Genomic DNA, 27801 nt, shown 5'->3' with positions numbered 1-27801 from the left:
CCCGCAGACTGGTACCACGCATAAGACCATGTATCAGTGGTTTGTGGACAGATCGTTCTCTCTGCCTCTTCAATGAGTAGAATGATACTGATCAGTTTACTAGGCCTCTCACAATTACTTAATTATGTGAACTGACTGCGATTATTTAAGCTGAGCATAATTATTTTAGACAGTTGTTAGATTTTATGTTTATATGGCTACAGAATGTAACAGAACGGCAGCTGAGATCGTTTTCATCAGCTGAGCTGAGGCAAACAAATGTAAATAAAAGAAAGCAGAAAACTCTTTATTAAAACATGTCATGGGTTCTGAAAAAAAACAAAATTTATTAGTTCTAACTTGGTGTTTTATCACATATAGAGGGAAGGGAGGAGTAATACATGTATATTTGAGCTTGAGCTGTGGCTGAAGTCAGTTATTGTCAAATTCTTCACTCTTCCAGGAAGTGATAAAGTCCCAAGCACTATTTTATGACCACTATCCAAGATACTGTAAACTAGAATTGTATGTTGGTATGTCCATTGCTATTATTTCAAATTATAACTTTAAAAATAGCATAAAAGGCTGATCGGCTGGTTTTGAATGCTTTACGCTTGTACTTTAGTTGCTGCATACAATGAAAGATAAGGCTGCCCACCGCTCCGGGCAAGTGTGCTCACTGCCCCCTAGTGAGGGTGTTCACTAGTGTGCATGTATGTGGGCGTTTCACTGCACGGATGGGTTAAATGCAGAGGTCTACTTCCTCTGTGTGCAAACACAGTTGGCTAATGGTTCTGAATTCTATTCATTTCAATTCAGTTCAATTAAAAAAAACGGATTATGAATATATGACGATTATTCATCAGCTAAACATTGATTCTGACAGGCCTTTAAGGCCCAAAGCCCATCAAAGTTTGGGGGGACACTTTTGAGTAACTTTCACTCTTATTTCGATTAAATACGAAAAAAAATATCTGTAAGTGTCTTCTTTAGTTTGAAAAGCTAGGTGTCCAAAAACTTTTGACAGGTGGTTTACTTTAAGAGAATTACTGTGATATCATTTTATGCTGCATGATTTTGAATCAAAGTATTTTTCAAGGAACCAGAATCCTTCCTGGAGCAGGTTCTTACCTTGAATGGACAGGGGATGTGGTATTCCCGGCATCTCTCCTGCACCCAGGTAATCTCCCACACAGGCCTGTAGCTCTGCTCGTACAGATAGCAGCCGATCACTGTCAGCAGTGGAACGAGGTAGAGCACGGAAAATACCCCAATCCGGATCATGAACTTCACCAGCTTGTCCTGGTTCTCCTTCTCCAGAGGAATCTCCATGCGGACACGGTTAAGCGCAGCAATGCCGGCCAGCAGCAGCGCAACACCCACAGCCACGTCCAGCGCCAGCGGAGCCAGGAGGAACCAGCGCAAGGCCGCGACGTCATAGAGCCCAACGAAGCATACACCGCTCATGCTATCGCCCTCCACCTTGTTCAGGGCCATGAGGGCAACTGTGAGAGCCCCCGGCACGCCCCAGGCTGCAGCATGGAACAGTAGTGCCTTCTTCTCGATGGCTTCGCTGCCCCACTTGGGCACGGCAGCCAGGAACCAGGTGATGGTGAGGACCACCCACCACACGCTGCCTGCCATGGTGAAGAAGTACAGGGTCATGAAGAGCAATGTGCAGGCTTTGTTGTGCGAGCCTTGGGTGACGGTTGCAGCACGGAAGCGGCCCGGTGTTGCCCGGTTGCATGCCACCCTCTCCTCCAGCAAGAAGCCCAGGAAGAACACCAGCGACACCATCATGTAACAGACAGCGTAGAAGATGATGGGCCGCTCCGGGTAACGGAATCGGCCCACATCGAGGAGGAAGGTTAGGAAGGTGAAGAGCGTGGCTGACAGGCACACAATGGAGACCACACCGATGAAGTAGCGGGCAAAGAGAAGCTCATCCCGACTGAAGTACATGTTCGGGCAGGGGGCTGAGCAATCGCGCGCACCCAGGAAAGAGTAGCCAAGCTCAGGGTCCACCTTGAGCTCACGAGGGCACCAGAAGCCGTAGTCACGCTGCACAGACCCTGCTGGCTCCTGTGTGGCGTCGGCATTCGAAAGCAGGTCCACTGCTCGAGGGTAGGGCTCGTCACAGTCGGGAAACCTGAGGGTAGATTACTGTGTTACACCTGCAGCTCATAACAGATTTCGTCAGCCCTGTGGTTAAAGATGAACCCATGAAAATCTCAATTTATTACTTTGTCACTTTAAATATTTAGTGATTACTATAAATTAATCGGTACTGTGAAACTAAAATGTGCATTATGTAGGTATGAAGCATGTATCCACTTTGGGGCCCTTGCAGTTGCAGAGGTTATCATGATCTTTCCAAATATCTTCTGTTAAATGCATGTGAAAAAGTTTATTATTGAGCTTCCAGTCAAAACATGCTGATTTTTTGAGTTAAAACGTGCTGACCTATTTGTCTTGTAATCCAAGTGGTGTGAGACAAAATGAGGCTGTATTTTCACCTATTCCTTTATTTTAAATGAAGAATCAGCTCAGAGACTTAATGAAATCTTCACTAGCCTATAGTTCATGCCTATAAACTGGGCTCTAAGCAAATAAACATGCATAGCAACTTCTGAAAAACTGGCCAAAAATATCTAATCCTTCTGAGAACTGTTACCTGTTACAGGTCATCTCTTCAGGCCAGCTGACTCCAAAGATATCCATGAGTTTGTAGCAATCGCTTTTGGCCTGCTGGCACAGACGGCGGCAGGGCAGGGTCACGCGGCCGTATTCGGTGCACACAGGCACGTAGAGGGCACACAGGAACGGCCGCAAGTCAGCGGAGCACTCCAGGTTTACCATAGGGTGAAAAGGCTGAGGAAGGACACAGTAGGGGACAGAGAAAAACCTTTTAATTAGGGCAGCACTGCTAGTTAATATAATCAAGAAGGTGGTTTCCCCACAACAGGGTCTCATTCATTTTTAATGTCTTGGATTAGGATGTTGCTTTTATGGCCGCTGTGATTTTCCACTGTGAAGGTCCAGCTTTTGGGAATGCACCAACTAAAATACTTTATAAAAACCTTTTTTTTCCCACAGTACTACCATTTTCCATAATACATTCTGATGCCCAACTGGGCAAACAGTTACAGAGGGGATCTAGAACTGTATTTAGCATAGACATGCAAAGCAAACTGGCAGACACCACACCCCTTTCAGTAGTCCAGTAGTGCAAAAATGAGCTCTGAGGATGCTTTTGTGTGGGGCGGGGAGACATGCTGTTCCTTGAGGCCCACTTCACATAGAGGCATTATGAGGGTACCACCAGCCATGGAGGCTGGACTTAAATATGCAAATCCCCAGGGGGTAGAAAAAAGAAGACTCCGCCCAAGACTAGACAAGACACAGTTCCTTCCTGCAGCGTTGGGGTTTGAGGTTTTGTTATAATAGCTTTTGGGGGGGGGTGGGAATACAAAACTGCCCTGATTTCAGAATTTGTAGATGAGGTCATCTTTCTTTCACAGTCCAGTGGAATCTTTCCTCAAATCATATAAATTATATAAATATTTAAAGTAAAATGACACACTTGCTTTCTTTAAAGCATTCTGTTTATCAAAGCCCTCCAGAAATTGATATGCAGAGTCTTGCACGTTGCATACTGAATAAAATGTTATAATTCTATGCTCTTCTGAGCACTTATTTCCTGAAATTAAGAGGTCTTTCTCGTACTGGGCTTGTTTGTTTCAAACAGTAAATCCAATTAACTAAGAGAGATGCATGCTAACGTACATAAAGCCACTCACAGATTTTGGCTTGCTGTCGGTCACCACTGGAGTCTACACGTTACCGCCAACCATAGCCCATGTAGAATATACTGTAACTACATATTCATAACTAGAAGGTGTCATTGTTGCCACCACATTTTCTCTAAGCTGCCACCCAAACCGTCTGTAAAAAGGGATTATAATGGATGTTAGTCTTGCCCATTTTGACACAAAGAATCCACATCAAGTCATCTTTTCCACACACCTAATCCATATTTAACACAGTATATTCTGCCTGGCTTGAGATTTCGCACATGAAAAAAAAAAGATGGCTTAAGTATGTGCAGCCTTCAAACAGCTGCTTAGATAGAAACATCACAGTTGATGTGGGAGAATGATGATCTACTTTTGTACTTACATTTTGATTGTATGCCATTCAAAGCTGTGCCAGGGGGTGGTGAGGCTTTGCATTCTAAACAGACTATGAATTACTTCCATGACTGCAAGTGATTGATTCTTGTTTACAATACTTCCCCCACTAATGGACTACAGTCCTTTATGGTCTCAGTGACTTGAAATTCAATGTATGCTCACAGCTTTGGACGGAAAGTGAAATGTTGAACGTGAGTGATTCGTATTGTCCCATTTTATTTATGTTTGTGTACCGAGCAAAAGGACCTTGGTAACCTTGTTGCTGCTACTTGAGGTTATATCGCCACACAAAAGGTCTAAAAAACACCACTCCCGAACTCAATTGCCCAGACCAAATGAGTGGACACATACTTGCTGTAAAGGGTTATAAATAAAGCGGATGCCCTGGTTTGCTGGTCCAGCGGAGAGCATTATCTCATCACGGCCTGTCATGACATATTACATGCACTAGGATGATCTGATGAACTCCAGTGTGTTCGTCTGTATGACTTTAGGGCAGATCTTGAGGGAAAAGAACCTTTCTAGTGAGTATTGTTTTGTCTCTTGAAAGCAATTTTTGTACAACACATAGGCAATGTGTGCAAAATATGACCATCATAAAACATGTAGGACAAAATGGATATAGTTCAAAGTTCAATGCAGCTGCATTGCAAAGCAGAGAACCCTGAAGTGCTATCAAAACACCCTACACAGCTGCCATGCGCCGTTGCTTACATGGTTTATTCAATTGTATGAAACGCATAAGGCAGCCAAAAATTCCCTCTCAAGTAATCAAGCTCAATTATACCAGATTATGGTAATAGGTACTGTGACATGCTTTGGAGGAATCCACGTTGCTCAGATATGTGGCCTGGATCATGGATTACAAAAGCAGCCGTTGTTTGTCAGGTGTTGGGTCAACTGTGAGATCGGTATGCACAAAGAACTCGAGTCATTTACTCCCTGAATTCAATTTCAGCTTTTTCTGTCTCTATAAGGTACTTTTCAGTCCTAAAGTCGTAAAAAGCTCCGCGCAGATATTTCAGATATCTAATTGTAGACGTCTTGTGAGACGTGGCTCTAAAATTCAGTGTTTAATGAGCTGAGTTAATAAAATCTATTTAAGATAAAGTCCTCATGCAGAGTATAGTGTAATGCTGGTGTGTTTGATTAGACATAATGGGATCTTAGATTAGGTGCAACATTGTTTCATTGTTTCATTGTTGAAGAATTACAATCTTGAATTGCTTAATTTAAGACCTTTTTTTGGTTGGGGCTATATTTAAACTAAGGAAAGTAGGAAATTGAAGAAACTGCAACCAAATAAGTAAGGAAAACAAAATAAAAAAAACACTTTGAATATATATAGACATTACAAACTTCTATGTATTATCTTATTTACATTCCCCCCCTCCGTCCCTACAAAGACACGGCATATTTCAGTAACTCAGGAAGAAAATCAGAAAATCCTTCCAAAATGGTTAATTAGCAGTTTAAATCTCACTCGACCCACTTCAGCGCACACAATTTACATCTAAAATTAAAAAAGGTTATGAAAGTCATGCTGTTGCCCTTTGTAGCCCTTTTCCAAATCAGATTTTATAACCACTCATTCTGTGCCGCTCTCTGCCTCCCTGTTGCCTGCTTCTCCTTATGGCTGCTCAGCTCGCTGCATATCTATTCCACTGTCATGGCAACCAGTGATACACCACCGGCCCGCGTTCGGGGAGGGGTGTGTATGGAGCAGGGTCAGAGTGCATGCTGTGGGTGGGGGGGGTGTGGACCACCTCTTGAGAGAGAAAGCCTTGCTCTTTTGTTGCAAGACAATTGGGACTCGTTTCCAAAGCAACGGCACTACCTTATGTGGGGGGAGGGATGAAGAAAAAGAGAGAGAGGTGGGAGGAGAGAAACAGACAGAATGAGAAAAAAAGGACAAAAGCTGGAGATGTGGAGGGGGACATAATGGGGATCCTTGCTCGCTTTGGATAAACTGTGATGAATGTTTGAGCTTCAATCAAGGTGTAAAAATTACTGTTACAGCCCAAAGTGGGAAAATAATAATGTTGTATCCTACAAAACATGAACGTTTATATGAACATTTTTTGGTTTTTACCCAAACAGGAATCAATTTTAACTATATATATATATATATATATATATATATATATATATATATGTATGTATCACTACTGTCGGAAGAGAACCTATTATCTACAAAATGGTAACTTTACAGGAGAAGGAAAAAACCTACTTTACTTTTAATGTAAGTCAATGGAACCAGACATTTTCCGAAGTCATTTTGGGCCATTTCTGTTGGCCCATTCTTCATGAAATTTACACACAATGTAAAGGGCAACAGGTATTAAATTATGTCAAAAACTAAAAAAAAAACACAAAAATGGAGATATCAAAGTGCGAGTATATATATATATATATATATATATATATATATATATATATATATATATATATATATATATATACTCTCACTTTGTGTTTCATAATTAATAAAAACAATATTTTTAACAACACTAGCCAGGTACAGCAGGAAAAAAAGAAAAAATAATGCTGTGTATCTCTTATTTTCTCCATTAACATTATTTTGTATATTTATATATATATATATATATATATATATATATATTACAGTAATTTAAAAAGAGAAGGCTCACTGTCCAGTTTCAATGAGGTTAAGCATTCAAGCCTTTTTACACAACAGCAAAAGGGTTAAATATGTCGATCTCTTAGCCATCAGTCACCGCTACATAGCTGAGGCAAAAAAAGAAAAAACATAAAAACAGTACTCGGTTTACACAAAGGATAAGTACAGGACAGCATTTGCTTGACCCGTACTTTTAGTCCATGACAACACAAATCTTGCTCAGCTATCCCTGTCACTCTGCAAACACCGCAACAGTCCCTTATTCTCATCCCTCAGGCAAACGTCCCATTTTACAAATGAGGTTACCCAGAGTTCAGGCCAAAAACAACTGCCCTGTGCAGCAGCCCATTTGAATCTCAAAGCTGGAACCCTGTAATCTGTTTTGGTGGTGCCAAAACTAAAATAATGGGCCTTAAAAATGTTTGTAGTTAGCATTTTTATGTACAAATTCTATTTCATTCAAGCAAACCAGCCGACTCAAAAATGACTGCACAGATTCAAAGGAACACTTCGGTCTTTCTCCTAGTCATGATCTCAGCTTTTCAATGGATCTAATTCCCACTGAAAGTCACATGTCAGTCTTCAGTGCTCTTTTCTTCACCCATTAGTTTTGCATTCTCCAAGACAAGAATCGTGCCAAGATGGAAGGGTGATAAGCAGGGCTCTGAAATAATTGAGTTCTCATTTGCTACGTTTCTTCTGGATGCGCAATTAGATTAGTACCATATCGGTACTGCCAGCCAACTGCTTAAAATCACTATATCACTATCATGATTTGATATCAGATACTGAACGATACTTAATGCTGATTTGATTTCACTTTGTTTTATGCATACAAATAGTCGTGCTTATCCAAATACATGTGTGGATTAGCAGCATCAGCCCAAATTTTTTATTTCTTTTCCTAAAAAATATTGCAGTTAATTTTTCACAGGAAAAAAAAATCCTATAATTCAGATCAACAAATGATAAAAAAATCTAGAAATCTTAGATTTGCAATAACATACAATATATAACATGACAAAAACGTTTAAATTGTTAAATCTTCTCTGAAGGCAAAAGTTGAATATCGCTGTTGTCGTAAGAAAACCTCGTATCTCCAAAATGGTAACTTTACAGGAGAAAGAAAAAACCCACTTTACTTTTAATGTAAGTCAATGGAACCAGAATTTTTTTCCAAGTCATTATGGGCCGATTCTTTTTGTCCATTCATCATGAAATTTACAAACAATGTAAAGGGTAACAGGTATTTTCAAATTACGTCAAAAACTGAAAAACGACAAAAATGGAGATACAAGATTTTCTTTTGACAGCAGTGATATGTATTTATAACATATGTAATATACTTTAATAAATGAAATGCTAACCTAACAAATTTAAATAAGAGGTTCTATAATGCCAAACAAATTTGGAGCAGTGTTAAAGGCCTCATGTAAATAAGACACTAGCATGTGTGCAAGAATATTCAAAATTTAGTATCGACAAATAATTATACTGTATATTAACAGTGAAATCGGTAAACTTATGGTCATAGTAGTAGTCAGTAATCAGTTGTAATTAGGATAAATAATTAATGCTCTAAATATAAAAAATGTGAGATGAGGTGTAGTAGATAAACAGCAGGTGACCGTGTGGAACGGTCAGTGCTAGAACCGTACGTCAGTATAACTCTTATGTTCTTTAACCTGAACCACCAATGTTGGATTAACTTATAGAGCCGAGCTCAATCAAACCTAACTAGCGATTTCACTGCGTATGGTACAGGATGGTCAGTGTCACTAAGCTGCGCGTGTGAATGTATCTATGTGAGAAAGAGAACACGCAGCCCTAAGCTGTGGCTGCTACAGTCCATGGGGTTATGTAACGCTGGCTTTCTACACAGATAAACAGGAGGCTGAGCAGATGGGCGTTCCGGGCTCATCTCCATCCTTTCATTCCCTCTCCCCCTCTTTTCTCATCCCTCTCGGTCTCTGATTCCGACTTTTATCTACGAAGGCCGGACTCAATAAGAACCAGAAAAGCAGGATTTGCAGGAGCTGTAGGCCATCAGCAGAGCTACAGTGTTCATGCTAACAAGCTAATGTAGGAGCTTTCCGTCTGAATCAACCGTATAGAGCCGTCCAGCAGAGAAGATTAACCAGCTGCCGGCATCAATCCAGCCATTATGACCGCAGATACTGAGATTATAGTGCATTCAAGGTAAACAGAGTGCACAAACTCCATTAACCATCAGCAAGACCTGCACATAAAGTACTGCACCGTTAACAGTAAGTGAATAGAAAAGAAACCATAGCAGCCAAATCTGTTCAGTGCAGCACGATACATCAGCCAAGAAATTATGACTTAGCTAATAGTCCCAAAAAGACAGATTAAAGCTTAATTTCCTCTTTAATATTTTTTATATTGTGATCTAAGTTAGTGAAAAGAAAGCAAAAAGACAAAACGAACTGATCACTGCACAAATAAGAGTATAAATAATATAATCTCTAAGTCTGCCAGGTTTGTCTTTTATGTTAGGTGTTATGTATACAATTAATTACATATATAACATAGTGTTGTGTTGTGTATAGTGGTGTTGTGTTTAAATATTTGTACAAGTAATGTACATAATCGCTGTTGTCGGAAGAAAACCTTGTATCTCAAAAATGAGAACTTTACAGTAAAAGGAAAAAACCTACTTATCTTTTAATGTAAGTCAATGGAACCAGACTTTTTCCACATCGTTTTGACCCGTTTCTTTTGCTCCATTTATCATGAAATTTACAAACAATGTAAAGGACAACAGGCATTTTCAAATTATGTCAAAAACTGAAAAACGACAAAAATGGTGCATGGTTGTCTTCTGACAGCAGCATAATGTTTTCTACCGTCTTTTTTCCAAGGAGGAGACGATAAAGGAAAAAGATAAGTGATAAAACAATGTGTGTTAAACATTTGTAAAGGCATTTTTTAAAATAATTTTGTTTGATCAAAAAAGTTAACGTGAGTTATACTGAATTCTGTATGCTTCATAAAGCTAGATGTGTGCCTAACAAATAAGGTTAGCTAAAAATCACGGCAGTCACGGCAGTCACGGCACACCAATTCTGCTTTTCAAGTTATGTTTAGAAGTATACAAATGGTCAACATATGATTTCTGTCTGATCTAGGGTTGAAAGATTGATCGTTTTATATCGAAATCGCAATTTAAGTGCAATTTTTTTATTATAGCCTACACTCTTAAAAAAATAGTTCTTCACAGGCCTTAAGTAAGATGGTTCTTTAGTAATGACAGTGGTTCTATATAGAACACTCAAAGATTCTTCAGACTGATGGAAATTGTGCTGTATATGGTTCTATACAGCACCAAAAAGGGTTCTGCGGTTGTTACAATGTCAAGTTTGTAACAACAGAAGAACATTTTGGTGCTATATCAAACCCTTTCCAAAAAGGTGCTATATACCATATATAACACGTTCTCCATCAATCTGAAGAACCATTTCACCATGCAAAGAACTTTTAAGTATGCAAATTTGTCATTGAGTGTATTACACAGATATATATCTTTATTAAAGAACACTGAAGAACAATCTTTTTTAAGTGTGTACATTAGCAAAAATGCTGTTTTGGGTTTTAAGAGGGGAAATTGAGCCTCATGAAATGCCTGTAGATGAGTTAGACCAATCAGAGGAAATCAAACCTCTGTGTGTTGTGACATCACAACCACAACTCACTGGCAGTTGGGCACGCTGCGTTCAGGGGTCGAGCCTCAAGCCAAGAAAGGTGGATATTCTGGTCTTCTTGGCCGAAATAAGACTCATAATTTCAATTTATATTAAAAAAAAACGCAATTTAAATTTCAGTCGCAATACTAGACGGAAAAATCGCAATCGATATTTTCCCAAAATCGTTCAGCCCTAGTGTGATCTACACTTTGATGTTTGAATGCAGCCCCTGCAGCGTGGACATAAACTCACCCATGTATCACATATTTTAATCAAACACAATGCATGTTTTTCAGAAACTAGGATATTTTACCTCCATGGCGAGGGCTGCAGTCTGCTGGTCGTAGTGGTTGAGCAAGTTGGGCATAAAGGTGGTGTTGTAGGAGAGACCCTGGCACATCCGCAGCGTGATGGGCTCACAGGTGAACGTGCTGTGACTGCCTGTTGACCCTATGTTGATGGCTGCGCATGCCGTCAGCATGGACGTGACAATCCAAACGAGACCCATTGTCTGAAATTCAGCTCTGAGCTTGGCAAGACCGGTCAGGTCCCGCTCTAAGCCGTACGTCTGTGAGGATTTGGTGGGTGTTAGGAAAGCCAGAAAGCCTCCGTCTCCTCATTGATTCCAGAGGTGACATGGGTGGGGTAGGTTGTCTCCATTGTTGCTTTGCAGTGGCGGAACTGGCAGGTCTTCTCAATGGATCTCCGTTATCTAACAAAGGTGGATCTTTGGTTGACCTGCATGGCTTTTTTACACCTTCTTGACTGGTTTTCACAGCGTCATCGCGTCTGAGGAAGAAAGAGAGGCCTAAATGATGACTATGAAGGCACTACAAAATTACCATCTAACTGGATAAGGAACTCATAGTGAAAAAAACTCATATGGTCATATTTCAGCTGTCAGCCATCAGGTTTAAGCAGTTAAAGCCATCAGTGGTCAGACTGAACTGTAAAATAACCTTTATGAAAGCTACTGCATTGTGAGAGATGTAATTAATATTGTATTGTGACAGAATACCAGTGGCATTAAAATCAAATATCTGTGACAATCAAATAACACAGACTTTAAGAGCAAAATGCAGGCCAAACTGCCTCATCATGTGCCTTTGTGAACGACGTTTAACCTTTCTTCATTCACTGGGTGTCAGTTAGGGTGTAAACTAGGATAAATATAACAGTTAAATACGCAGAAACTTGAAATTCAGCTTCAAATTTTAAACAAAATTGACTACAAAATGTAAGATAAAAATAAAAATAAATGAATAATTAAAAAAGCAGTATTTCTCACGATCTCTGAGGAGAACTTAAAGTTGTAGAGCTATCTGAGTTTCCTTTAAAGTGGCCGACACCGTGTGTACGAGGCAGGTTTCTGTAATAATGAAGTATATTCTCATAAAACTCGCCTATACAGACTCAATATCGCGCTCTTTTTCTCACTATCGGTGGTGAGAAACGCTGTGGTCTGTTCTCGAAGGTGAACTGAGCTGCCTTTAGCATCACAGCTCCCTCCAGCCTCCCCGGCCTCGAGTGCGCGAGCCGAGCGCCGCGCTGTACTTAAGCGGGGCTCGACCACACCGCGGAAAACCGGAGCCTCTGTCCGTGACAGCGGTCCTCACCTCACAGCCGACCAACTTCGCCGCTCCGGGAGAAACAGACGGACTCCTCCGTCGAGCTCCGTCCGCGAACAAAAGATGACAGTCTGCTGGTATCGGAGAGAGAAGCGGGTCCACTGAGGTGGCCAACCGACCGACCGACCGTTCCGCTCCGCTGTGAGGACCTGAGAAAGGTGCTCGTCTCCCTCCAACGTTCAGCTTCTACTCTTCTCTGTGTTTATTGTTCCTCCAGAGAGGAAAAACAATGAAAGGCGAACCTTACCTTTGTACTCCGGTTGGTTCACGTGTGGGACTCTGAGCTGCTCCTCCTTGGCGGCGCTAACAATGAGCGACCTCTCTCTCTCTCTCTCTCTCTCTCTCCCTCTCTCTCTCTCTCACAGGTTTGTAAGGATTCCCCCGGGCGCGCGCACACCCCGCGAGAACGCGCCCAGCCAACAGCGCTCATATCAATCACCCCACAGTAAAACTGAGCTGGGAAGTGACCACCAACACTAAACTTACCTTCATGTACTTAAAGGGGAATTCCACCAATCTCTCAAAATTTCCGAATAATTCAGTCATTGAGATGTAAACAAAGTCATTTCGAGTGGTTTGACGTCAAATTGTTCCTTGTAGACAAACTTACAGACTCAGATTTCTCCACAGTGGTGCTGATAGGAACCGGGGGTCCCGATGTCTACAACACAAAGGTAGCCATTTTATTTCCTGCGCAAAACCACCAGTGAACCTACACGAGTCTTCTGAGCTGAAAAAATACGTTTTCTTTTGGGGACTATTTTGCCTAACAACATCCTGCATGTACTCTTCCGGCTTGAATGGATTAAAATACATTTTAAGCCACAACTTTATCACAAAACTGTCATAAAACAATGTCTTAGGCAGCGTATTCATAATCCTTTAGTGTAATAACTATTTGAGCTTTTAGAGGTGGACGTCTGGTTCCTATCACCACCACTGTAAACAATTCGGACTCAGTAAGTTTCTCTAGAACGGAGAGGTTTATACCAAACCACTCTGAATGACTCAGTTTACATCTCAACCAATTCAATTACGTAGATTTTTTTGAAAAATCGGTGGAGTTCCCCTTTAAGTACGGTTAAGATTACTTTGTTGGACGGTTTAGTGTTTATTACAGTACTTTGCTTATGCTTGTGTTTCTGAGAAAAGGAATTCACTTTTTAGTCATTCACTTTTGGATCCTAATTGTTTTGTTTGTGTTTTAAATTTTGCTCTTTGATTGACCTGCTTTGCTGTTACTCACGGAGCTGTAGTCTTTTATTTCAGGTATAAAAAAATCACAAAAAGGGAAAATAGCGCCACTTGAGGAGTATTTGGATCTGATTTGACTTCTAGTCTCGTTGGTTTTGATAGCTAGTCCTGCTTTTACTTCACCTCAAGCTCTTATTTCAAGTCCTTAATTATCCTTGAGGACAGGTTTAAGCTGATTTACTCTAAAAAGGGCTCTAAACCACATTCAGTGAGTAACTGATCTTTATGCTGCTGTAGTAAAAGAAAAGGCAGGAGTTTGCTTTGGGTGAAATGAGCCTTGAGGACGTGGGGCTGACTGCTTATTGGCCAGTCTGCTGCTCGGAGCGCGTTTATTGGCTGTGAGAGTTTGAGGAGGCGGGGCGAAGGGTGTCATCGCTATGGGAACTCGTCAACTGAGTACAGAAGACAGGCAAGGACAGCAAGACCTCGATAAGACCGAGTCTGAGTACTATGATTAATGTTTATCATGATTAGGGCTGCCTCGAATTTATTAGTACAGATGGTATGTTTTCTGCCCAGTCTTCTCGTTTTCTCCAGTAAACTAGGCTTGTGATACATCGCTGAATATGTCTGCACCACCTCTCTGAATCCGGTGAGTGTAAACAGTGAAATCCCCTGTGCTGAGTGAGCTGAATACAGCAATGAACTGCTGCTCATATAGTACTGAGTTAGCTTACTGTGGTGAATTACAGCGTTCATTTGTCTGTAAAACATAATATCTGCATTTTTTTTTTGTTTACTTACTTATTTGTTAATATTACTAATGCAAATCTAGTAACATACTATTTTCTTTACTGAGGTAAATCTAGTTAAGACCAGTTAGTTTGGATTAGTCACACATACTGAAGAGTCTTTTGGCCAAAAGTGGTTAGTGGTTTTGTCAATTTCTGTTAATTAACTATTAAATATTTTTTCTATTTATAAATATTATTTCCTTTGATATTTTTGTGTCATAGCATATTCTTATGCTAAACGTGAAGTTTGGATGCATGATATTCTCACCATGATGGTGTTTTGTGTTGTGTTCAGCTCAGCCTATCACCATGAATGCTAACAGAACGGTACAGGTATTAAGACATTAGAGTCTTTAGAAATGGATGATTTTTAGTCTTAAATAAGCCATTTACTCGTAAGTGTACGATCCAGTTCACCTAATATAATGGAGTTGTTAGAATTGATGTCAATACATTATACAAGGAAGAGTGTTTGATTCAAGTTAACCCTTGTGTGGTGTTGATGTGTTTGTTACTCAGTGGTCTGGTGGACCCACCGCATTATTGTTTTTTTTTAAATCAACACAGCCGTAACAATTTATGTAATAATATTAGAAATATCACGAGTGTCCAGTGTAGTGTTCTCCTTTAGCAGCTGTAGCCAGTCAGCAGCCTGTCCATGTTGTCCACCCTCATAAACACGCACACACATACAAACACACACACACAGAGACACACACACAAACTAACAGCAGGCCATGCAGGAGGAGAACAGAGTGAAGGACACAGCACCTCCACACTGGTGCATGTTCACCCCAACACCACATGTGTAATATAAATGTGTGGGGGGTGAACAGAGTGAAGACACTGAAAATGGGTTATTTTATATGTTCTTCACAGAAAATGAGCAAAGGCCAAGAAATCTGAGGTTGAAATAATAATAAATCATATCATTTTTTCTTTTGGTGAACATTGAAAATGGGACCCACAGACCTGAACACCACACAAAGGTTAACCTAACCAATTCAAGAAAAAGCAGAACTTGACAAAGTAGAATATTGCCAGCTAAATGAAACCATTTATAATGACTGGGCTGTTTGAGTTAACTTTTCTTGCTTCAGACGTGTGGATCACTAAAACTTATAAAGTAACTATCATTCATATAAAAGGTTATTTAAGCTTGAAGTAACTGTACTTAATTTTTTCAAGACAATAAGTTTGCATGATTTTTTTAAGTCAACTAATTTAAGTTTACATGGTGCAAGAGGACTATTATACCATTCTGCACTGGAGATTTTGCTATTTATCAGAGCATTTATGAGATCCAGATAACGTGGTAAGGCATTCCAAACGTGTGCACTTATTTTTGCAAATATATTTTTGTAACGCTTGACATCACTGTTTAATTTTATAGGTATAGGTGGTGGGAGGCTGTGTAAGTGGTTAGAAGATGCCCCTCGCCCTTAGAGAGACACCCAGCACTAAGATGCAAACCAAGCGGAGTGCCTGGACACCACTGAACCACAACCTGATCAACAACCATGTACGTGCCGCTGACCATTTATTCAGCCTTTCTTATATCATATCTAAAAGGGTAGTTTTTATTGAGATCTTCTTCAGTTTGGAACTCTCTATTGTCAGTAACAACATACGGGTGGTGGATGTAGCAAAAATATAACATCATGATACTCTAAGATGTTTTCTAAATATACAATATACATCATGATATATCGTTTTTAAGTTGGATCAGAAAAAAAGAACCAGTAGTGCCACATTTAAAAATGCTATGATTATAATGACGTTCACATCCTGTGCTGCACTAAATCCAACCAAATAGGACTAATTATGCTCTCTTTGTAATGAAACATGCAGTTATCTAGTGTTCTTTAACCCTTGTGTGGTGTTCAGGTCTGTGGGACGCATTTTCAATGTTTACCAAAAGAGAAAATGATGTAATTTATTATTATTTCAACCTCAGATTCTTGGCCTTTGCTCATTTGCTGTGAAGAACATATAAAATAACTCATTTTCAGTGTCTTCACACTGTTCACCCCCCACACATTTATATTACACATGTGGTGTTGGGTGAACCCGCGGGGAATAAAAGTGTGGAGGTGCTGTGTCCTTCACTCTGTTCTCCTCCTGCATGGCCTGCTGTTAGTTTGTGTTTGTCTGTGTGTATATGTGTTTGTATATGTGTGTGTATGTGTGTGTGTGAGTGAGGGTGGACAACATGGACAGGCTGCTGACTGGCTACAGGCGTTGCCAGCGTAACCCTACGCTGGATATTTTAAACATCTGGTATTTTTACATAAATTGTTATGGCTGTATTGATTTAAAAAAACAATAATGTGGTGGGTCCACCAGACCACTGAGTAACACACACATCAACACCACACAAGGGTTAAGTACCAGCGATATCTATGATATGCTCAAAAAAAGCATATTGTGACATAACGTGATGTATAACAATAAATATTGTCATATTGTCCTACAATAATGTGATTACATTCAAAACTTGTGCCTTATCTTTGTCAATTTGTCAAAAGTAGTACTGACATAGGTTATGCTCTGTGTGCAATTAATCCTGCAGGTTTTTGAAGAAAGAAGAAATCTGCTTGGGAAGTGGGTGAGAAAAGCATTTTAATGAATAGATGTATTAAATTAACTTGGCGATTCAATTATTTGGAGTACATACACTCACTGGGCTGCCCCCTGGCTGAACCCTTCATCATGACTAAACTGTTTTTTTTGTTACGTACAGATACATCACTCATATCTCCTGTGTCTTATATCTGTTTCTCAGTTTGATAAGTGGACCGATAGCCAAAGGAAGCAGGTGCTGCAAGACTTCTTTTCCCGATGCACCGCGGGCCAGCTGAAGTATCTCAGGCAGACTCTGTGCAGTCAGGTGCCTGAGGAAGCTCTGGACTTCACTAATGTTCTCCCCCGCATCATATCTCTATACATCTTCTCATACCTGGACCCCAGGAGCCTTTGTAGATGTGCACAGGTAAATAATGATGGCCAAGTGTTTAGCACCCAGCTTTCAAGTACTGTATTATATTTAATGCTTTTTTGGGGGAACTTAACTAGATTTTAAAAGCTTTGTGCTGTTGGAGTATTTTACCATGGGTTTGAAAGAGGCTCAGCAAATCACATCTGTTATATGATGAACTTGAACCATACTACCCATAATTCATCTTCATATACAGCTGGGGTCATTTTAAAGGACTTGAGATTTGAACAACAAGTGGTCTGAGATCTCATCTGTGCTAAAGAGGACCAGAAAGAGAATCGTGTCTGCTTTAAAGTTCGCTTACATTGTGAACCCAAAAAGCACTGAGGTCATTTGCAGCAAATTCCCTTTCAGGTTCACTTTAACACAACTAAGTTAAAGTTACTTAAAAAGAACTATATGTGGAAAAAAACTATTAAAGTGATAATGAATTGTCATCTATAAAAATGGAGAAAAGTGCAAAGAAAATTGATGCTTCAAGATGTCTGCTACTGCTGTGTTTTAGCTACTCACCGGCCATTTGTATAGATAACAGAATGTTATTATTGTCAGGAATCACACAAGCAAATCTATTGTGTGATGATATGATAGATAGATAGATACTTTATTGATCCCGAAGGAACTTTAGCAGCCAGTAGCGGTCACACAACACAGGACACTGACATTTATGGCATTTGTCTGACGCTGTTATCCAGAGCAACTTACAATTTTGATCACTTTACACAGGTAGGCGAAGGTAGTGTTAGGAGTCTTGCCCAAGGACTCCTATTGGTATAGCGTATGGTGCTTACCCAGGTAGGGATTGAACCCCAGTCTACAGTGTACAAGGCAGAGGAGTTACCCACTACACTATACTTATAACAATAAGGGTGATACAATATAAAAAGAAGAATATATACAAAAAAACCTATCCACTATTTACTATACCTATCATCTCTAGGCATATATACAACTAGAAATATACAAAAATATAAGCAAATATGGCATTTGTATAAGATATAATCTTGTACTACTTGTTAGCTACATTAGCTCCAGTGCAAAACTAAACATGCAGATGTTTAATGTTTTTTTTTTTCACTTTTTCACTTTCAATACATTTAATTGGTATGTTTAAATGTTTTTGTGTGTGCCCACATACCACCATGTGCTTTAACACACTCTTAATACTCATGTGACGTTCTCTGTTATGAACCCCTGGCAGGTTAGCTGGCACTGGAAGAGCTTGGTAGAGCTGGACCAGCTGTGGATGCCAAAATGTCTGAGACTTGGTTGGTGTATAACCTTCGCTCCTACGCCATTTGAGCAAGGTGTGTGGAAGAGGCACTATGTTGAGACAGTGCAGGGGCTTCACGTAAGCAGACCCAAGGTGAGTAAGGTCACCGCTTGTAAGGTATGAATTAATCTTTAGGATAGCAGTCTTAGCATTTAATTGCAAAGAGAGTTGATTAACCTAGGATAACACTGTACGTAAGTCATTTCCAGCACACTAAGTGAGGAAGAACAATGGGTGAGTGACAGCTATAAGTAGATTATACTTGAGGTAATACAAAAAACGTTCAAGACTGACCTCAGAAGGCTTAAAGATGGTTGTCTATTTTTATAGATAACAGTAGAATATACAGAAATACGTTGCCAGGTCCAGTCAACATGGTGTGTGGTGACTTAGATATGCAGTTTGAATGATGCTAATAAGTTAGATAGATAGATATATAGATAGATATATAGATATATAGATAGATGATAGATAGACAGATAGATAAATACTTTATTGATACTGTAGGAAATTTAGCAGCCAGTAGCAGTCACACAACACAGAACAGTTATAATAATAAGGGTGATACAATATTAAAAGAATAATAAATACAAAAAACCTATCTACAGGCATATTTACAACTAGAAATATACAAAAATATGCAATAGGATCTATAACCTGAGATAAAAAAGGCAGTGCAATAATGACTGTACAAGGAGGCAGAGGTAACAGCAAATAATGACAATACTGAATAAATATGTCTAGGTGTGGAGTGTCCAGATGTGCAAGATGTGCGATAAGGTATGCAGAAAGTGCAATAGATGTACAGTAAGGTGTCCATATGTGCAGGTAGATAAAATAAACCTGTAATTTAGAATGAGAGATTCAGTCCTCATCTATCCTCTTCCCTCTTCTCTTCTGGCCCCACTGGGAAGAGTTGAAGAGCCTAATGGCTCTAAGGGACAAAGGATCTCCTGAGTCTGTCGGCTGAGCAGCTCTATGACAGCAAACTGCCACTGAACATGCTCCTCTTGTCCGTGATGATTGTAGTGATCCGGTATCAAAATATTACTGCAGTATCTGCCATGCCTGATCCTTCCTACGTTTTCCAGACACCTGCGAAGGAAGAGTTCATAGTTCCTGAGGTGAGGGTGATCGGCAGTGAGATGGGCGAGTTGTCAGAGGAGACCGGCTGCCGAAATCAGGGGCCCAGTCAGCGTGGGCGGAGTTTAAGTGGGTGTGGCTCAGTGACAAAAGGACTTCCTCCATGGAGGGACTCAGACAGGCACCCCACGGACACAATACGCTTCAACTACTTGGAGAACCTTGACCCAATTGAGCATGCACGACAAGCGTAAGACTTCAATTAACTATCATGACACATTCAGACGCACACACTACTCCAGCACACACTACTCCAGCACACACTACTCCAGCACACACTACTCTGTCCTTTGTCCAGAGCAGAATCCTGAAATACAAACCACGAAAAGTATGTGAAATGCTAATAAAACACAAAGCTGTGATTAGTCGATTCACTCTGGTCTGTGTTAAACTGAAAACAGCACATAAACATAATAGTTAATGTTTTACCTTAAGAGTTTAGCTTTTTACTCTCATTACAAGTATTGCAATTACAAATTTGATGCCTGCGACACGTTCCAAACAAGTTAGGACAGGAGCATGAAACACTGCTTTGTTCGATCACCTTTCCTTTTAACAAAACTTAGTTATTGTCTGTATACCGAAGACAACAATTGATCGAAGCAACTGTCCTGGGCTTTCTAGATTTCCTGGATCTTTTGATCATTTTTTGCACCGTTGACCATAAAATACCTGGAATTCTTGAGAACACTCATTAAAGAGTATTGGGCCCCATTCACTAATATCTTCTTAAAGCTTTTCTTAAATTTGTTCTTCAGTTGGTGAATGTCAGAATCTTTGTGAAAACTGTGTAAAGTGGGTTTTAAGAGGAAATTTCTTTTTAACAATGGTTGGTGAATGAGGCCCAGTGTTCTTAACCTTAGTCTTCTTACTTAATTAAGCAGGTTAAGTGCATTTTTGTCAGAGTGGCGAGCTTCGACCCATCCTTGCTCATAAAGGACTAGGCCTTTCCTGCTCCTTTTATACCTGTTTGAGATGGTTTTTTTTTTACATTTTACAGTGTTCTTAGTCTTAAATTGCCTCTGTCCTGACTTTTTTGGAAAATATTGAAAGCATCAGTATAAGAATGTGCATATGTTTCCAAAAAATAATGAAGCTGATGAAGAAAAGCATTAAATATCTGGTCTTTGCACTGCTCTTGTTTACATACAGATAAAAGGTGAAGTGAAACATAAAAGTGTTTTTCAGAAAGTGACTACTCTCTGGTTTTAATTTGATTTCACAAACAAACCCATTTCCAAAAAAGTTGGGACGCTGTGCAAAATGTAAATAAAAAAGAAAATGTATCATTTAAAACCTATATTTCATTTAAAATAGTACAAAGACAACATATCAAATGTTGAAACTGAGAAAGTTTATTGTTTATTGAAAAATATTTGCCCATTTTGAATTTGATGCCAACAACACGTTCCAAAAAAGTTGGGACAGAGTCAACAAAAGGCTGGTAAAGTTGGGTAATGCTAACAAAACACTTGATTGTTGATTGACAACAGGTCAGTAACGTGATTGGGTATAAAAAGAGCATCTCAGAGAGGCTGAGCCTTTCAGAAGTAAAGACGAGGAGGGGTTCACCACTCTGTGAAAAACTGCACGAGCAAATAGTGCAACAATTCAAGAAAACCGTAAAATAACAAAGAACTTTTGCTTTGTTTAAAGAAGAGGTGACGAAACACAGTGGTAAAAATGCCCCCGTCCCAACTTTTTGGAACGTGTTGTTGGCATTAAATTCAAATTGGTCATATATTTTTCATTTTTTAGTTTCAACATTTGCTTTGTTGTCTTTGTAGTATTTTCCTTCAAAAATATGGTTTACATGATTTGCACATCATTGCATCCTATTTGTATTTACATTCTGCACAGTGTTCCAACTTTTTTGGAAATGGGGTTGTACCACCTTTTTTTTTCTCTAATTTGCGAGCTTGGACTGTGCCCTCAACATGTGGTGATAGTATGAGGGCAGACTGTGTGTTTGAACGAGGGGAGAGAACTCAGAGGACTGGGGTTGGAGTTCTGGGCGGCTTCTGCTTGGAGACAGAAGGCCGGACGACCTGTTTGGACAGTAGTAGGACTGCCATAAAACTGAGGAATATGGAAGAGATAGGGTGGTGGTGAGAGAAAGAAAAAAGAATTGTCACAGGAAATGGAAGGTAGAGATGAGAATGTTAGAATGGAAGGAGAAGGGGTTTCAAGCATGATCCTCCCCTTAAATTTCAATTATTCCATAACTCTGCCTTCTGGTTCCTCCGCTGTCTCTATTATTGTGGTATCAGGTCAAAGCAGCTCTTGTTATACAAGCACGGTGCATGCGCGTGTGTGTTTTTAGGTGTGTATTTAGTGTGAACTGCAGTGAACGTGTCCTTGTTATCTTTGCAGACAAGCAAGAAGCAGAAGAGCTAATCCCAACACAACAACGCAAGAGAACACAAAGAAGAAAGCCCTGTCTGCCTCGTCGTACCGGCTGCGCAAAGCCAAATCTTTGGTAAGCTCTTGCAATCATCGTGTGACTGTTCCACTGACTCCTGCTCAAATCAAAGGAGAAAAGAGTGCAAAGAAGTCTTCAGAGACTACATATCTAAGAGGCATTATGCATACTGATCACTTAACATGGGAAGTAATGCTAATGTGGTGCACTGTGGGAGAGTGCACACTATAAAAAAATCCTTTGAGTGAAAGAGACTGGGGCACGAAACGCATCTTAAAGGAATATTCCAGCATTTTCCACCTTAATCTCTATCTGTTATGATTTTCCATGTCCAGGCATGTTTTAATTCATCAGGTATCAGCTCTAATAAGCTCAGTGCACTTTGTTTTTATGTTCTGTTGATGTAGAGATGCCATAAACTGACATTATCCACAAGCTGCAGCAGTGCAGCACCTTTTAAAAGGATGAACTCTTTAAATATCTGCAGTGTGGATCTTTATTAAAGAGGAAATGAAACTTGTAATATCTGCATTTCTGCTTTTTGACTATGTTTAAACCAGCTGTCAGTTGGAGTGTGGCTATTACGCTTCAAGGCCCAATCCCATTTCACCCCTCACCCCTACCACTTAGCCCTCAGCCCTCTGTTTTGCATGTTCATGTCTAGGGGTAGGGTGTCTCGATTTTTGTTGAGATAGAGGGGTTGGGTGAAGTGTCAGGGCTACATGGCCCTCCAAACTGAGGTTTTTCAGAGACTCCAAACAGAGTGTTATGAGAGAAAAAAGAAAAACCGGCAAGATGGCTGCGCGAGCGACCAAAGAAACCCACGAATGTGAAAATTTTCTCAGTTAAAAATTACGATAACCACTGTATTATCTTAGTTTAATGTCGTTTCATTGTTTTATGGTTGTTTTCTTCATAATAAGCATAAAAAATCGCTAATAGTACGCTAATGTCTCAGTAGCTAGCTAGCTAACTTTCCCGTTCCACCTTAAATAGTCCAGCAGTTCTGACGCCTGAAGTGCCAGAATGTAACTGCTGCACCATTTAAGGTGGAACGGGAAAATTCGAACAAGAAGCTGGTGAATATCTGACTTCAGCTTCATACCACCAAAGGATTAGTGGTGGGCGATAATAAATAATTGCCCCCCTCTTTGAAGGCATATGGTGCCCTAAATGTAACTAAAGCCCAGCAGTGAGGAGCTGAACTTTACCCTCCTCTGCTATCACTGAAGACGGACCGGGTCGCCTACAGAGCAGCGCTAGTAGCTGTTAATGAAGTAATGTTTTTTTTATTTTTATTATATATATTTTTTTATTTGAGGGTCCCATTTCATTGGGCAAGTAAATGGTAATTTCATATATAGTCTTTGTCATATCAAACCCATCTCCATTTATTCCAATATTTGTTTTTGTTTTTTTGTTTTTTTACATCATTTGAGTACCGCAGCTGACCTTACAATATGTGAATATATGATGATGAACGGACCAAAAGAAATGGTCCAAAAATGCTTGAGATAAAATCTTGTAATAATAATGCATTAAAAATGATCAACATTGTTGCCTTCTCCTAAAACATTAGCATTTTGAAGGTCAATCAAACTGGATCATAATCAGTATTAAACACACTATAGTCATTCATAAAATTATATCCATTCACAAACGAAGTGATTTTGCTGTAGTATGAAGCTGGTTTTACACCAGAAGCAAAGCAACTCTTGTCATTTCCTGCTAGATGCGACCCGCGGCACACTGCTGGCTCACAACAAGGAGCAAAATGGGCTTTAAATGGCCCATATCTGACATTTCTCTTGTACTTTATTTTTTCCATTTATAGCACTGCTTATAAAATTTGAGGTTTTATGTACCAAAGAAAAGTCAAAATACATTTTTTCCCACTATTTTCCCACCTCTCTCAATCCTTTAGATTTAAACAGGCAGTTTTTGTTACTGTACCTTTAAAACTGATATATAAATTGCCTCTGTTCTGATCGGCTGCCCTGTATTGTGTCTCATTCAAAAAGCAGTCCAGTGCTGAAACAGTCATTTAGTGTTGGAGTCATTTAGTCATTTAACTTTAGTGTGAATGGACAGAGCTAAACTGATGTAGGTGGATATTTAAATGTGTGGGATTTTGTGACATCACATAACAGATTTAAAACGAACTGTTTTTGCAGTTTCGTTTCCATAGACACAAATCAGCCATAACATTATGACCACCTCCTTGTTTCTACACTCATTGTCCATTTTATCAGCTCCACTTACTATATGACACTGGCATGGTGGCAGCATGTTGCACTGGTACAAGTGGCTAAGACACTTGTACAAGCACAACACACACTAACACACCACCGCCATGTCAGTGTTACTGCAGTGCTGAGAATAATCCACCACCCAAATAGTACCTGCTCTGTGGGGGTCCTGTGGGGTCCTGACCATTGAAGAACAGGGTAACAAAGTATGCAGAGAAACAGATGGACTACAGTCTGTTACTGTAGAACTACAAATTGCTCCTATATGCTAAGTAGAGCTGATAAAGTAGACAGTGAGTGTAGAAACAAGAAGGTGGTTTTAATGTTATGCCTGATCGGTGTATAGACCATATGGATTGTTTTCCATGATATGGGCCCTTTAATGGGCAGACTGGCCAATTAGCTTTTCCGTCGTTAAACACTTTTTTTTTCAACGTTCTTTCAACACAGGGAAATGCATAGACATTGTTGTATGTGGTCAGCAAGGTATGCTACAGATGTGGCAGATGTAGATCAGGTTGGAGCAACATCGGAGCATTCCTTTAACACATCAGCATAGTGAGAAACGTAGACGGTCAGTTCAGTATGAAACCATGCTGTGTGTCTGTTTTCAGATGTTCTTATCACTGGACCGTGGGGCAGACGCTAAGAGAAGACAGAGCCGGCCGCAGTGGGCGACGCAAAGTTTAGCGTCTCTCTCGGCCAGTAAAGACCCGGAAAAGAGGCTCGGTTCAAGCCAATGGAATGCTGGGATACGGCCAGGTCCAGTAAGGCCACCAGTGCCTAAACTGAGTGAGGAGGGGCTTCGAGTGTCTCAGAGATCCCATAGGAGCACACCAAGTAAGACCACCACTGCGCACATCCCACCACATAAACACTCACATTTTGTTAGTTCAAATATAATAATAACCTCAATATTATATTGTGAATAGATAAATACTGAACACACATTGCAACACTAAAAGGTGTTCTTAAGATGGTTTATTCAGTATTTAAAGTATTTTGGAAACACAGAGAAGTTAAATGATAAATGAGAAACTGTAAATATCTATTTACAGTATTTTTGTCTATTTATCTGCCTCAAGATTTGATGACCGTTCTACATATTCATTTTGGTATAGCTTCATTCTGGGTCCCATGCAGCTCCCTCTGTCACTGCAGTATCATCTACAGCTCTGCTCATTATTCTGGACACTTACTGTTTTTTTTATTTTGCAGCTTCATACTAATTATTTGAAACATATGAATTTGCACAGGACCAGCATATCATCACCGCATCTCTACTTTTTCTGTTTGTTATTTTTTAAATCATTTGAACACAGTGTGTGAACAAAAGGAAAGAACCTTTTTGCCTTCTCCATTTTTTTGGATAGCTTTTGAACAGTAGTATGTACTGTATTATATTCATATAATTGTCTATGTTCTATTAATTCAGTTCCTTGCTTTGAAGGTCCCGTATCTTGGAAAAAAAACATTGTCCCTTCCATTTTCCCTGAGTTTGATCCAGTATGTAAACATTGTTAAAGTTTTAAGATATACATTTTGGTCCAAATGGTCAAAATACGCAAACCACACTGCAAAAGCAGCTCGTTTTAAATTCATTGAGTGCGTTTACATCACAGTTATCCAATTATTCAAATGGTCATGCAAACACCATACTCCAATCTAGAAATCCGATTATGAAATCCAATAAAGAGAGCTGGATTTTAGCTCAGTAATTAGATTTCTCAGTGTATGTAAACTCTTAGTCTGATTTCTGAGTCTGTGCATGCGCGAGAACAGATGGCGGTACCAGAACTAAACAAGCAGCGTCGCCGTGAGATGCAGCAAAACACCTTTGGAGTGGAGCTGAAACCAAACACAGAATAAAGGATTTAAATACTCTTATTTAAATATTCTTATTTTCTAGATGATTTATGATCATATTTTCAGGTAAAGTGGAGCGATATTTTATAAAAATAGCCGCGGCAGGAAGTTTGAGTTTTACGTTACGTTTACGTCACGTTGAGTTTATTGGCTAGTCAGCAGAAATCTGATTGCTGTCTGACTCATGTAAACCCTTTCTCCATTATCTGATTACTCAAGTGAATCTAAACGCGTTGATCGGACTCCTGACAAAATCTGATTTTCTCAGTTATCGGATTATTAAGTGCATGCAAATGTGTTGATTGGATTACTGACAGCATCGATTTTCTGCAGTTATCGGATTATTAAGTGCATGTAAACGCGTTGATGGGATTGCTGACAAAATCTGATTTTCTGCAGTTATGGGATTATTAAATGCATGTAAACACGATCGGATTACTGACAAAATCTGATTTTCTGCAGTTATGGGATTATTAAGTGCATGTAAACACGATCGGATTACTGACAAAATCTGATTTTCTGCAGTTATCAGATTATTAAGTGCATGTAAACGTGTTGATGGGATTACTGACAAACTCTGATTTTCTGCAGTTATCAGATTAGTGCATGGAAACACACTCATTGTTTTTGTAACGTCACAATAACCAACTAATTTACGTTTCAGCCTCTATCAGTTCAGCTCATCCTATTCACACTGAAGTTATAAGGAGTGTTTCAGCCTGGACTGCTTTTTGAATGAGACACAGTGCAGGGCAGACAGTCAGAAGAGAGCTTATATACGTTTATCAGTCTTTATGATGTTGTAACTAAAACAGCTTTATTCTAATGAATAAAGAGAGGATGGAAAGTGATCATGTAAAGTTGAATGACAGCCATTTTTGATACATCGACCACATAAACATTATAAGTGAACCTCATGAGAAAAAATAAAGTGAAGAAAATTGTAGGATATGGGCCCTTTAGGTCACATCTAACCCCGTTCCTTCGTAAAGCAATGTCTGAATGCTGTGTAGTGTACTGTAAGAAGCTAAGCTAACATGCTGTGTTATTGTACTGCAGCAGTGGCCCTGCTTGAAGGACAGCCTTGAAGGACTCCAGCCTCAGAGGAAGACTGACACATGCTGCCATCTGGTGGATCATATCATAACTACAAAGTTTACATTTATCACAGGAGTACAAAGTTGTAATTTCATGTATCTCATAATTATTTAACTTGAAGTGTCATTGGGGGGGGAAACCCAGCAGTGAATGTAACCCTCCAAGAAAGATTTTAATATTGATGTTACTCGCAATTCATAATCACAAATCTTAAAAGCCACAGAAATAAAAAACGTGCTAGACTAGTATTTATGTGATTTTGTCTCCTAGATAATGCTGTGTATTTTTGACCGCACAAATATTGTTCTGAATTATTATTTTTTTTAATGGTCTTAGTTTTACTTGTTTAACAGAAATTATGTTAGAAATTGTCATTACCTTCTATGGCCACTAGATGCCACTGTCTGTCTTGTAAACCCTCTGCTTCCCTGTTTCCTAACGCATCACTGCTGGAAACTATTGTACTCATAGATTTGGCCTGTATAGAGTAGAATTGTTCATTTTTCAGACCTGTTTAAATCCACGCTCTTACCTTAATGGCATGTTTTGATCAAAAGATTGTGACAGCTATGGGAAATTGAGAGAATTAAATAAAGCGTTATTGCAAGCTAATACATAG

General features: G+C 39.6%; 2 protein-coding genes across 5 annotated transcripts in view; one reads left to right on the top strand and one right to left on the bottom strand.

The window, feature by feature from the left end:
- The window catches only part of fzd3a (frizzled class receptor 3a), a 19475-nt gene extending 6642 nt beyond the window's left edge, over positions 1-12833 (bottom strand). For 2 of the 3 annotated variants that reach the window (XM_036581385.1, XM_036581387.1), the window contains exons 1-4: positions 12134-12833; positions 10831-11306; positions 2654-2850; positions 1111-2128 (exon numbers count right to left, since the gene is read on the bottom strand). In XM_036581385.1, coding sequence (XP_036437278.1) covers positions 1111-2128; positions 2654-2850; positions 10831-11025 — 1410 coding nt within the window. In that variant the 5' untranslated portion in view covers positions 11026-11306; positions 12134-12833. The remainder of the gene's footprint in view (positions 1-1110; positions 2129-2653; positions 2851-10830; positions 11307-12133) is intronic. The other variant, XM_036581386.1, reaches the window with a different exon arrangement.
- fbxo16 (F-box protein 16) lies at positions 4674-27801 on the top strand. Of its 2 annotated transcripts, none has more exons than XM_036581389.1 (9): positions 4674-4696; positions 15527-15655; positions 16706-16741; positions 16919-17125; positions 18333-18497; positions 19496-19737; positions 21921-22026; positions 24833-25058; positions 27144-27801. In XM_036581389.1, exons 2-9 carry the CDS (start codon positions 15563-15565, stop codon positions 27170-27172), a joined length of 1104 nt encoding a protein of 367 aa, XP_036437282.1. In that variant the 5' UTR covers positions 4674-4696; positions 15527-15562; the 3' UTR covers positions 27173-27801. The 2 variants fall into 2 exon arrangements, with proteins under 2 accessions (XP_036437282.1, XP_036437281.1); XM_036581388.1 differs by lacking the exon at positions 4674-4696 and adding an exon at positions 13647-13991.

This window comes from Colossoma macropomum, unplaced genomic scaffold, assembly GCF_904425465.1.
Source record: "Colossoma macropomum unplaced genomic scaffold, Colossoma_macropomum, whole genome shotgun sequence".
In the NCBI taxonomy this organism is placed as follows: domain Eukaryota; kingdom Metazoa; phylum Chordata; class Actinopteri; order Characiformes; family Serrasalmidae; genus Colossoma; species Colossoma macropomum.
This window is presented reverse-complemented; position numbering and strand designations above follow the sequence as displayed.

Coding starts and splice junctions, on each gene's coding strand:
- fbxo16 (XM_036581389.1), top strand. CDS start 15,563: ATGCCCCTCGCCCTTAGAGAGACACCCAGCACTAAGATGCAAACCAAG. Junction 18,498..19,495: donor TTCACGTAAGCAGACCCAAG/GTGAGTAAGGTC, acceptor TACGTTTTCCAG/ACACCTGCGAAGGAAGAGTT. Junction 25,059..27,143: donor ATCCCATAGGAGCACACCAA/GTAAGACCACCA, acceptor ATTGTACTGCAG/CAGTGGCCCTGCTTGAAGGA.